Genomic DNA, 10,624 nt, shown 5'->3' with positions numbered 1-10,624 from the left:
CACGAATAGGCGGGCAGTCTCTTTGGAGCGAACCGCTACACACAAACGTACGAGTGTGCGTGTGCGGAAGGCCTTTGTGAGCATTGACGGCTTGGCGACGTCTCTACTTGTACGTCTACCCTACGTCTTGGGACGTCCGCTTTTCATCACTGAACCGGTATGCTCGACGTTCAAACCTCGCTGCTACATTGAATCGCTTGCTGACCGCTGGATAGGTCGCCAGAGAGGCCGTCCCAAGGGTAGTAGGTGTTGTTGAACCGCAAGGGCACGTACTCAGGGGGTCGACATCCCTCGGCAGGCGGTGGAGATTCGACAGCTAGTTAAACTAGTCACAGGTGGAGCTGAGAGCAGTTACAGCTGAGCTCTCAGCCCGGTGAGATCGACTTCCAAGCCAAGGAGCAGTGAGGCGTTCGAGAATCACGAGCGATACCGTTCTAGCCTTGTGGCAGCTTCGTCTTGTCTGAAGCGAGACTGCAGGTGCTGAACAAATAGCAGGCGACGGCGGCAAGCTTTGAAGCTACGGTTCGAAGATAAGTCTTCTCTTGACAAGATGGGGGAGGGAGGTGTCTTGGGGCTGGGTTTGTGGTTGCCATGGAAGAGGGGGGGGAGAAGAAGAAGAGTGTCGTCACAACCGTGGGTGTTTCACTTCTTATTGCTGGTCGTCATTTGCCGCCGTCTCTGGTGGTGCTTCGAGACAAAGAACGGAGGAGGAAGGCGACTTAGTCGATGACGAGGCAGTGTGGCAGCTGCTCGTGCAGGAAGGCCACCAGCCCAGCAGTGGCTCCGGGGCAGTTGGTGAGCTCGAGTTCCTGGAGCTGTCGCAGCTGTGAAAGCGCTGTCAGGGCCTGAGTCGTAATGTGCGGGCAACCTGCGAGGAGAGAGCGATAAGAATGAGATGGGATTGCGTGTCACTGTGGTGCCAGCTGTCAGAAATTTCTAATGAGAACTGAACCACTGGCGTAGCCAGGGGATGGTACGCCGGGCATGTGCCTCTTCCGATATTTCTTTCTGCCATTTGATACAGAGCACAAAACGATACTCGACCACACTTGCCTGCCCTGCCCCCATATGATATCAAGGACGTGCCCGCAGTGCAACAAATTTCTGGCTATGTCACTGAACGGAACCACATGTTGGCTTGGGGCTCCTGGAGTTCATAACTTCATTTTTGCTTTACCCTGTTCGTATAGGCGCGTTGCCGGGGGGGGAGGGGGGGGGGGCAGCCGGCCCCTTTGACCTTTGAGGGGACGCCACCTGCCTGCCTTATTGTTTATTGTGCAGGGTTATAGCCGTGCAGGTTGTTGACAGTCATGGCGGCCGAAGGCCACTGATGTTGCATTCCAAGAACTGTTTGTTTCCCACCTTTATCCCTCAAAATCCGGAGACCAAGGGCAGGCCGTTGTGAGAAGCCCGTCGTCTCTTCGTTTTCATTTTTGCACCCATTGCGAAGCTCGTTTTTCCTCGGACTCGGCCAGTAAGGCCAGGGGGGCGGGAGGGGGGGCACATGACCGTCCCTTCAGGACACCACAAACGCCGACTAACAACAAAGCATATGCGCTGTTCAACATCATGAACCAGTGCTAACTTGCCCAACTTTCCACTTTATGGACAGTTCCAACTGGGTAATGTTATGGAGCCACCTTGGGCGCCCCCTTCAATGATTAAAGGCGCGGCCGCCCCCTAATCATCGTTGTGCACCCCTATGGACACAACGATCAGTGACGCCGCCGAGTATCCCGACGCTTCGTGATACTCGGCGGTGGCGAAGGGCGCCGAAAACTTCTTTTTGCGTCTGTTTGTGCGCGGACGCGAACCGCCACAAGCTAGCCATACACAGCATCGCTGTAAAAACATTGCTTCATTTTATACAGGAAGCGACTGGAAGGAGGACACGACACACACCAGCAATATAAATACATCTGTTTTACTGTATACGTTGTCATTTCACGTTTTTTTTTTACACGTGCGATAATGTAGTACCTTTCACGTGCACCTCAAAGGCAATATGGCGTCTTCATAGGCGTGCGCAGGGTTCCCCATGAGGGGGGCAATGGTGCATCACAGCGCCCCTCCCCTACTAAGTCAATTTATGGCGCAGATTTCGTGCCCCCCCCCCCTCTTAGGTGACTAGAAGGGTCAATCTACGGGGCAGATTTTGCGCCCCCCCCTCTTAGGTGATAGGGGGGGGCCACACTCCCCCCCCCCTTTTGCGCACGCCTATGGGCGTCTTCGTCTTCAGGCGAACGTTTGCCGCCTTTTGGCTCTTCCTTCTACTCGCTTCGCCAACTTGCGACGAATTTCTCCCGCAAATGGCTGTCTGAGTAGACAAAGCGGTACGGAACGTCATGCCGCGAAGCATTCACTTTCCGGGGTGCTTACGAAACGCGCGTCAAACCGGACTACTTCGCGTAGGAGTGCGTGTGCAGAAGCGCCGCCCCCGTATAGCCTTCCCTCGAATCCCTTCATTGCCAAGAATTATTGTTCCCAGATTGACGGTAAAGATTGCCTACGCTGTTCTAAGCGAGCTAGAGACTTAAAATGGTGGCTTTCAGGAAATCTTATTGAGCCAACGTGGCCAGCATACAAAGAGAAGAGGGTACTGAAATCCATGACGTCTCACTCGCATTCGGCTGCTGCTAGAGTTGGCGCGAAATTTAAAAAAAGAACAAAACTATGACATTCAGTCACACTCCTTAATAACGAATCTGTGATCGCGAACTTGACGACAACAGAGCTCTTAAACAGACACTAAAGTGAAAAAAAAATAGTTTAGACTGATAAATTATATCTGAGAACTCTGATGTCGTTAATTTCATCACCATAGTTTTATTAACAGATGATAAAATTAATGTCAAAATTTTCACTTGAATCTCCCGCCGAAATCTACGATGGTGACGTCACGGTTTTCCAAGTGTTTGGTCGTATTTTGGCCACATTGGCTCCATGAAATTTCCTGAAACTTTGTATGTTAAGTATCTGAAGGCAGAAGGCAATGTAGTGGTACTTTATTTTTACCGATTAGGAACTATGTAGGCCTTAGTAGGTGCTGTCAAAATCTATGACGTCACGGCGACTTGTGCGGGAACTTCGAGGTGGCGTCGCCACCCGCGTTTTCTTATTGCTCGGTTTCAGCGAACGATGAGCGAGCGCGTGTATTAGGTGGGCTGAAAGTGCTTCGTCACTCACCGGCCAGCGACAGTATCCGCAGGCTCTTCATGGTGCACAGGTGCTCCACGCCGTAATCCCGTATTTGCGTGCACCAGCGCAAGTAGAGGACCGACAGGTTGGGAATAGTGGACAGGTATCCCAGACCGACGTCCGTGATCTGCATACACCTGCGAAAGGCGGACGATGTACGGTTAGAGACTCCAGCTGCGGAGATCTTCAGTACACTTCGCTGTACGGGTCACTTCGCTATAAAGGTTTCGCATTGCGTAACACTCGCAGTATGGCCGGGGCGAAAGTAATTCTTTCGGTATACGAGTCGTTTCGTTGTAAAGGCGTTCGAATTTTCTATTCGTCGGGTATGCGTCTGCCACGTGCAAATTTGGTGCACCCAGTGCGTGCCAAAACATATAGTGGAGCGCAGCATATCATGCTCACGTTAATGTTCACCGTAAGGAATGGAACGCGCGGGTTGGCACTGATAGCACACGCTGTACGAAAGCTGGAGAGGGTCGCCTGCAGATATGCTACAAGTGGCAAACGTGCCGCTGTCATCTGATCAGGCAGTTGTACGGGCATATAAACAGATATGGCATGGCTCCCCTCAAGAAGGAATACCCAGAGTTGGGTTTTTGTGAGAACGAGTGAGTACTTGGCATAGGACATGAGCATGCAGAATTTACAGTCAAAGACCTGGCATGCTATATGGCATATACTGACGAGACACGCCAGCGCTCATATAGGATACGAATATGCGACAAGAAGCCAATGACTTGAACTATGGTAGCTTAGGGCGCGCGCGCAAATAGAAGCGTGCATGGAGGCACAGATGGGCAGCTACCCCCTGAAGATTTAGCCTGATCCCCCCCCCCCCCCGCTCTCTCTCTCTCTCCCCTGTCCGGCAAGGAAGGTGAGCTTGAAGCTAGCTCATTCATCCGTGGCGTGTTCACACTGGCGATTGGCAAAGGTCGCGCTACCATGTGCCACTGGCGACCCAACATCAACTCAACATGTAACCGATCTTTGTGCAAGCGTGACAAACTCATCGGCGCGTATACAAGTACCGTGCCATTCACGTCTGTCCGTACTGCCATCGCTTCGTAAGACCGCATGACTTCCTGTTCTGGCGTATCTGACATGTTTCGTAAGCTTTCTAACTGCGTACGACTAACAAATCAAGGACCGACCCAAAAGAGACGCTTTTGGTCGCACGACCTTCGAGAGCCTCCGGCGTGACTTAGCCAGAACAGCGAAGACGCGAGGAGGTGTGAAGAGACGTACCGGTCTAGAGTGAGCTGTTGCAGCTGCGTCATGTCGCACGCGATGAACTCGAGGCTGGCGTCCGTGATGCGGGGACACCACGACAGGTCGAGCACGCGCAGCTGCCTCATGTTCTCGGCTAGGAGCTCAACGCCGTCGTCGCTGATCTTAGTGCAGCCGGACAGGGACAGCTCTCGCAGCTGCGGTACCGCCTGGACCAGCTGCACCAGACCCTGGTTGGTGAGCTCCCAGCAGGAGCGCAGTCGCAGCACGACCAGCTGAGACTGCGGGTGGTGGTGATGCTGGTGGTGGTGGTGGGAGCCGACACCGAGACCACCTCCTCCCAGGTGGGCCAACGAGGCGTCGGTCACGTGGTACGCCTGCAGGTTTAGCTCCCTCAGCGCGGGAAGAAGCTGCGCCACGGCGGCTAACGTCTCGTCCGCCACGTTGATGCAGTCGGCGAGCGTCAGCGACGTGACGGTGGGTCTCAGCGCGGCCCACAGTCCGGCGTCCGTCAGCTCGTTGCAGCCGAACAGCTCGAGCGACGAGACCCGAGGCGAGGCCGCCAGGAGGGACTCGAGCCCTCGGTCGGAGACGCTCGAGCATCGCAGCGCCACGAGACGCGCGCGACTCAGCAGCGCGGCGCCCAGGGACACGACGTCCGCTAGGTCGTCGTCCGTGGCGCCGACGAGGACGACGGCGTCCACGCCGCGTCGCTCCAGGGACTCGAGAAGTCGACGCCGGACGTCGGCCGTCTCCAGGCGCAGCTCTCGGCAGCGCAGCGAGGCCGCCATGTCTCGCCAGTGGCGCGGGTCGTACAGGGCGTCCCTCCACGCTCGGCACACGGAGGCGAGGGGTAGCCGCTCGCGACCGCGAAAGTGCGAGAAGAGACGCGACAGGAACTCCGGGTAGCTCAGCATCTCGGCCGCGTTGCGAGGTCGCGACGATGCCGCCGCCGCGGCGACGACGACCGCGTTGTTGGACGACGCTACCGCGGCGGCCGGGTCGCGCGGCGTAGCGGCCGTTGTGACGGCCGCGTTGGCTGTTGCGGGGCCGACGCCGCGACCCGTCGTCGGTGCTGCTGCGGCTGCATTTCCCGTTCCTCCTCCTCCGCGACCGCGTCTTGCGTTGTTGCCGCCAGCGTTGTTGCCGCTCGTCGCGGGCGACTCGTGTTGAAGTCCACCCTTGGCCCGAACGGCGAGCCCGTTGAAACAGCGGCTCAGCTCGGCCGCTGCTCGCTTCGTGAAGCTCACCTCGGCCATCGCGGCCAACGGAGGGGGGCTTGCGGTGCGCGCTCTACGCCATGGCGCCGCCGAAAACGCCGTGCATCGATCCCCTGGCGCGCGTGACGTCAGATGGGGGAAAGGCGCAGCGGGAGGAGGCGGCGGCAGCAGCACGTGAGGAACACTTCCCCAATCATCTTCTCCTCCCTTATATGCACCCCAACTCCCCAAGGTTGCGTGTGGGTGTGGGGAAGGGGGTCGCACAGCGGTGTTGGCAGACGGGCCGTCGCGCGCATCGTGAGCGGGTGCTGTGCGCCCGTGGCTCAATGGAAATCCAGGCCCTTGCGCTGACGCACAGTGTCCGTACCATGCGCCACATCTCTCTCTCTCTCTCGCTCGCGCTCTTTCCGGTTTTGCTCGTGGCTACAGCGTTTTTGAACCTATCAATCCAGTTGGGTGTCGTCCGAGCGTTTCGGATTGCGAGCGTTCGTGACATTCTCCACTTGCTGTTGAATATATGCCTCATCGTCGCACTGTGCAGTGCTAGGCAGAAAGAAAGAGAGAGAGGTCTTATAGATTAAGAAAAAAAAAACGTTCTTCCGGTTTTACTGCGAAGTGCACGCCATGAAGAAACAAGGTGTAGAAGCCACACGGAGCGCGCTATACCGCATATCTCAGTGACTGTATATCTCCAACGTCTGCATATTTTCCTGTTTGCCGTTTCTATGTACCCTAGAATAATAAACTGACTTTGACTGACAGGCCGAGCTTGCACTCAGTGACGTATGCTGGAAGAGAAAAAAAAAAGATATCAGAAAGAGGAATAAAATGTCGTTTTGGTATCCGAGCAAGACCACGCGACTCCATGGCAAAATGCTGTTACGCTGCTATCCTATTTCACTTAGTTTCCCTATTGTTTTTTGTTACACAAGAATGTCTAAACGAAATATGCCGCACTTCCGAAGCTATTTTTACCTGTTATTTTGTTTATTTCACCTTTCTCCAAAAGTACCCAAGGGCATTACGGGACCCGAACGCGCGCGAAACACCGGCTAATTTAGCGATGCCGTACACTATCACACCGGGAAATACCAGTTACAACATTGTAATAGTTATAGAAGGCATATCAAACACTCCAGAAACACGAATTTGAACTTGAAAGAAGTCTGGAATTTGCCAAAATTTCTTGTCCGTAAACGATCGCCCCTCATTTGTGAATGATCATGATGATTGCGATATAATGATCCCGATGCGGAAAAAAAAATATATATATTTGTGGGGGCCATTCGCGTTCCGGTGTGCGCCTTTGAATGTGGCTTCATTGCAGTAAGCGTTATTGTGCGGAGAAGCCAGCTTTAGGTATTCCTCAGGTACTGGAGCGTTCCAGCACACTCTATCCAGAGTTTAATATGCCGATGCACTCTATGACCCCGTGACCACATGCATGCATGTTGCTGAATATTGCATAGAGTAAGTGACGGCTTTCTTTTTTTGTGTTCTGCCTGATTGCTTTATTGGGAAAGAATAATTAACCAACTTTTGAAGCAACGATAACCGGGCAAAAAATTCCAATGAAAAAGTTGTAGATCGGTTTGCGAAACGTGCGATTTGACAGTTTCTAACTATCTGTCTATTAAGTACTAGTATTTTTCTCGCGACTGCAGATGCCCAGGATATACAAAAAAAATGGCTCAAGGCTTGCACTGAGTCGCGCAATGCTCGATACACAGCTAAGCTGATCGGTCTCATTTTATTGCTGTATCTAGGCAGAACTTGGCTGTAGCGAGGTTGAACTTTTGCTTAAGCTTGGTTTGAACTTTGCTGTAACGTTGTTGAACTTTTGCCTTAACTTGGCTTCAACTGTTCCTTGAACTTAGCTGTAGCGGGGTTGAACTGTGCTGTTACGGCGCATGAGACCGATCAGCCTCGCTGTGTATCTAGCTTTGCGCAAGCTTTCAGCTGTTTTTTTTTTTTTTGTACCAGTGGTCAGTAGTGGCATTTACCCAATATATGTGGCACATACCCGTTTATGATTATTGTAGTTTTTTTTTTTTGGCTCGCCGGACAAGGGACGATCTGGTAAACAGCTTGGCTGTTTAAAAAATAACACGTGACAGGCGCGGCTATGCGCGCCTTGATTGCAGTGCTTTCCGACGTTCCGCGCGCAAACGACCATATCATTTAGACGGGTGCGCTGCCACTTAAAAGGTGACAGGACAGCGACGGTTATAGTGGTTGTGCGATGACGCGCCGGTTGCTTGTGCTGTCGCAAGGAATGACAAGCGATAACGGCTGCATGTGCTTAGGCATTTGAACGCCACCCATTAGAAACACATGGGGCGACATTGCGAAATATTGAATATTCCGGGAAGCTACGCGCTTTAGAGTGCGATACTGCAGTTTTACCAGAATGTTCCAATGGGTCCTTGCTGTATAGTACCGGGAGTACTTTTTGATAGCTAGTTTCTTTGGTCAGATATGATTGTTTTTTTTCCGCTTATTTCCCATTCAGTTAGCGCAGGAAGCCGCTGCCACCGGCGAGAGATGGCGCTATGTTCACATGTCTCCAAATCCTTGTAATGTTATGGAGTGGAGCACTGCAATCAAGGCGCGTAGGTGGGCATATATCACGTGTTCCACTTCTTTTTTACTTCGCGGGCATTTTGCAGCAAGCAGAAAACAACACTGATGCTTTATAAATAGAAAATTAGAAACTGTATAATCGGTAGGGGTGTGCGAACATTGGAAAATTTTGAATAACGGGTCGAATAGCGTTCTATTCCATTCGGTATTCGAATTGAATAGTGTATATTAGAAACAACAAATATTTTTCGAATGTCTTTCGAATAACAAGCACCGAGCAAAAAAAGAAAAACCTTTAAAAAATAACGAAACGCTGAAGCAAAGAATAAGGGTCAAGTTGCTATGTTTTAATCGTCTAATTATCAAGGTGCACGTAGCCCAATGTTTTAAGGGACTATCAACGCTCTATTGATCGTAGGATGAAGCCGACTTCGTTTAAAACTCCATTCTCGCCGAAGCGACACAGTCATTCATTCACCACATTCACCACTGCATTCATGACGACGTTGACTGATGAAATATTTTTACGTAAAAGGTTTTGACAAATTGCTACCTTAAAAACTATAATTACTGCTGTATTTCACCCTGCAGTTAAAAAACATTTTTTTTTTGTTTTGCTGCTGTATACGAGCTTGCCTTAGTTTACTAGTTGTGGTATTTTTTTATTGGTTAAAACAAATTGTAATGCTCCTTTGTTAAAGCTAGTGGATATTTTTTTTTTTTCAAATAAAATGTTGTGGAAATCTTGAGCTGTTTCGAAAATGGTTACATTATCATTCTAGGCCTGCTTTGAAAATGGTTGCCATACTATTTCAAAAATATTCCAATAGCATTCGATTCGTATTCGATTCGGTGTCATCGCTATTCGATTCGTATTCGGTTCGGTTCTAAAATTTACTATTCGCACACCCCTGCCAATCGGACGTTTTGCAAATCGATATACAAATTTCTCACTGGAACTATTTGCCCAGCAATCGTTGTTCAGACGGCTGCGTAATTAATCTTGGCTAAATAATTAGTGAAACAGAACACGAAAAATAGTCTGACTTACTCCATGCAGTATTCAGCAACATGTATTTGGTCGCGTCGTCATAGAGTGCGTCAGCATATTTTTAAAGGGGCCCTGCAACACTTTTCCAGGTAACCATCGAATTAACTAATTAAAGGAGTTTATTTCCTCGCGAATCGACCGTCGCAATTTTTTTTTAGAATCCGCCACGTATACGAGCAGAGTTATATACAGCGATTTGTCGCACGCTGTAATTCAATTACAGCGTGCGACAAATAGAGTAGAGAGAAAGCAATTAAATTGCTTTCTCTCTACTCTCGTCCCGACGAAAGCGCTCGAAGCTTAGCAGCTGGGTAGGGATCACAAGGCGGAAAGAAGATACGACACGCGGGCGTCATGACCTAGAGCACTTTTTTTTTTCTTCGAGTGCGCAGCTCACCTTCAGCGTGATAGCGGGCGCGCGCGTGGGCACGTGGCGGCCCCTCGCGGCAGGCTCGATAACTATGCAGTCCGCGATGCTCAACTCGGCCAATGGCTGTGAATTTGGGTATATGACGTCATTTGTCGAGAGAAGAGAGAATGATTTCTAGCTGACTTTGAGAATTAATTGTAAGTTCCAGGCCGCGTGCTGCGCTACAATGTTTGGCTCGTGTGTTCTCGGGAGCCTCGACTACCGATCGGCAGCGTTTTCTGATTATGCTGAAAGAGTGTTGCGAGGCCTTTTGAAACTCTCGCTACAGATAGCTGGGGCACCATGTGCAATCGATACTTTTGAAGCAGGCAAGGACAAATACACGATAAACTGACAAGACAGACGCTTGTATGCATTTCGTTTACGCTAATGACTACACTGTAGCTGGTTCGATTTGTCAGTTAGTGCATATTATTATGATATGTTCAGCTCAGAGGGATAACGCTGTTACTTTCCGTTTTGAAATAGTGCTAGAAAACGCAGATGTCTCCCTAACGAGACCACAGCAAAAATTAACGTTGATGAAATTGATTGATTTGCTTGCTGGTTTCCACTTGAACCATTAGTACTTTTTCTTGGCTATTGCAGGCACTGCGGCGTATTATGAGTTAAAGGTTCGTCGTTACTACCCAAAGCATTGGGTTTGGCTGGTAGCGATGTCGAAGTCCCCAATTGAAGTTTACGAGAACGTTCAAGTTTCTGATTTAAAATCAGTGGCACTAACGAGGGCCTGTATGGAAAACTCAGCTACCTTTCACGTTAGTTGCGAAATCGTGTTCCTCACATTCACGATTTTAGAACAAAAGGCAACGCATTCTGTGTATTTATGGGCCAGCCCAAGCAGCCTAGGCTAATGACTTTTTAGATGCGAAGCAGCTTTTGCTCGGGGCCGTCCTTCCCTCACGCGTCCGC

General features: G+C 50.7%; 1 protein-coding gene across 1 annotated transcript; it reads right to left on the bottom strand.

The window, feature by feature from the left end:
* Positions 1 to 449: 449 nt before the first annotated feature.
* Positions 450 to 5,980, bottom strand: LOC119399969 (F-box/LRR-repeat protein 16). Its single transcript, XM_037666872.2, has 3 exons — positions 4,447 to 5,980; positions 3,187 to 3,335; positions 450 to 868 (listed from the first exon to the last, which is right to left on the bottom strand). Exons 1-3 carry the CDS (start codon positions 5,685 to 5,687, stop codon positions 720 to 722), a joined length of 1,539 nt encoding a protein of 512 aa, XP_037522800.1. The 5' UTR covers positions 5,688 to 5,980; the 3' UTR covers positions 450 to 719.
* Positions 5,981 to 10,624: the final 4,644 nt, after the last annotated feature.

Source organism: Rhipicephalus sanguineus, chromosome 7, assembly GCF_013339695.2.
Source record: "Rhipicephalus sanguineus isolate Rsan-2018 chromosome 7, BIME_Rsan_1.4, whole genome shotgun sequence".
Taxonomy (NCBI): Eukaryota; Metazoa; Arthropoda; class Arachnida; order Ixodida; family Ixodidae; genus Rhipicephalus; species Rhipicephalus sanguineus.
Note: the sequence above shows the minus strand (reverse complement) of the source record. Positions and strands in the feature narration are given on the sequence as shown.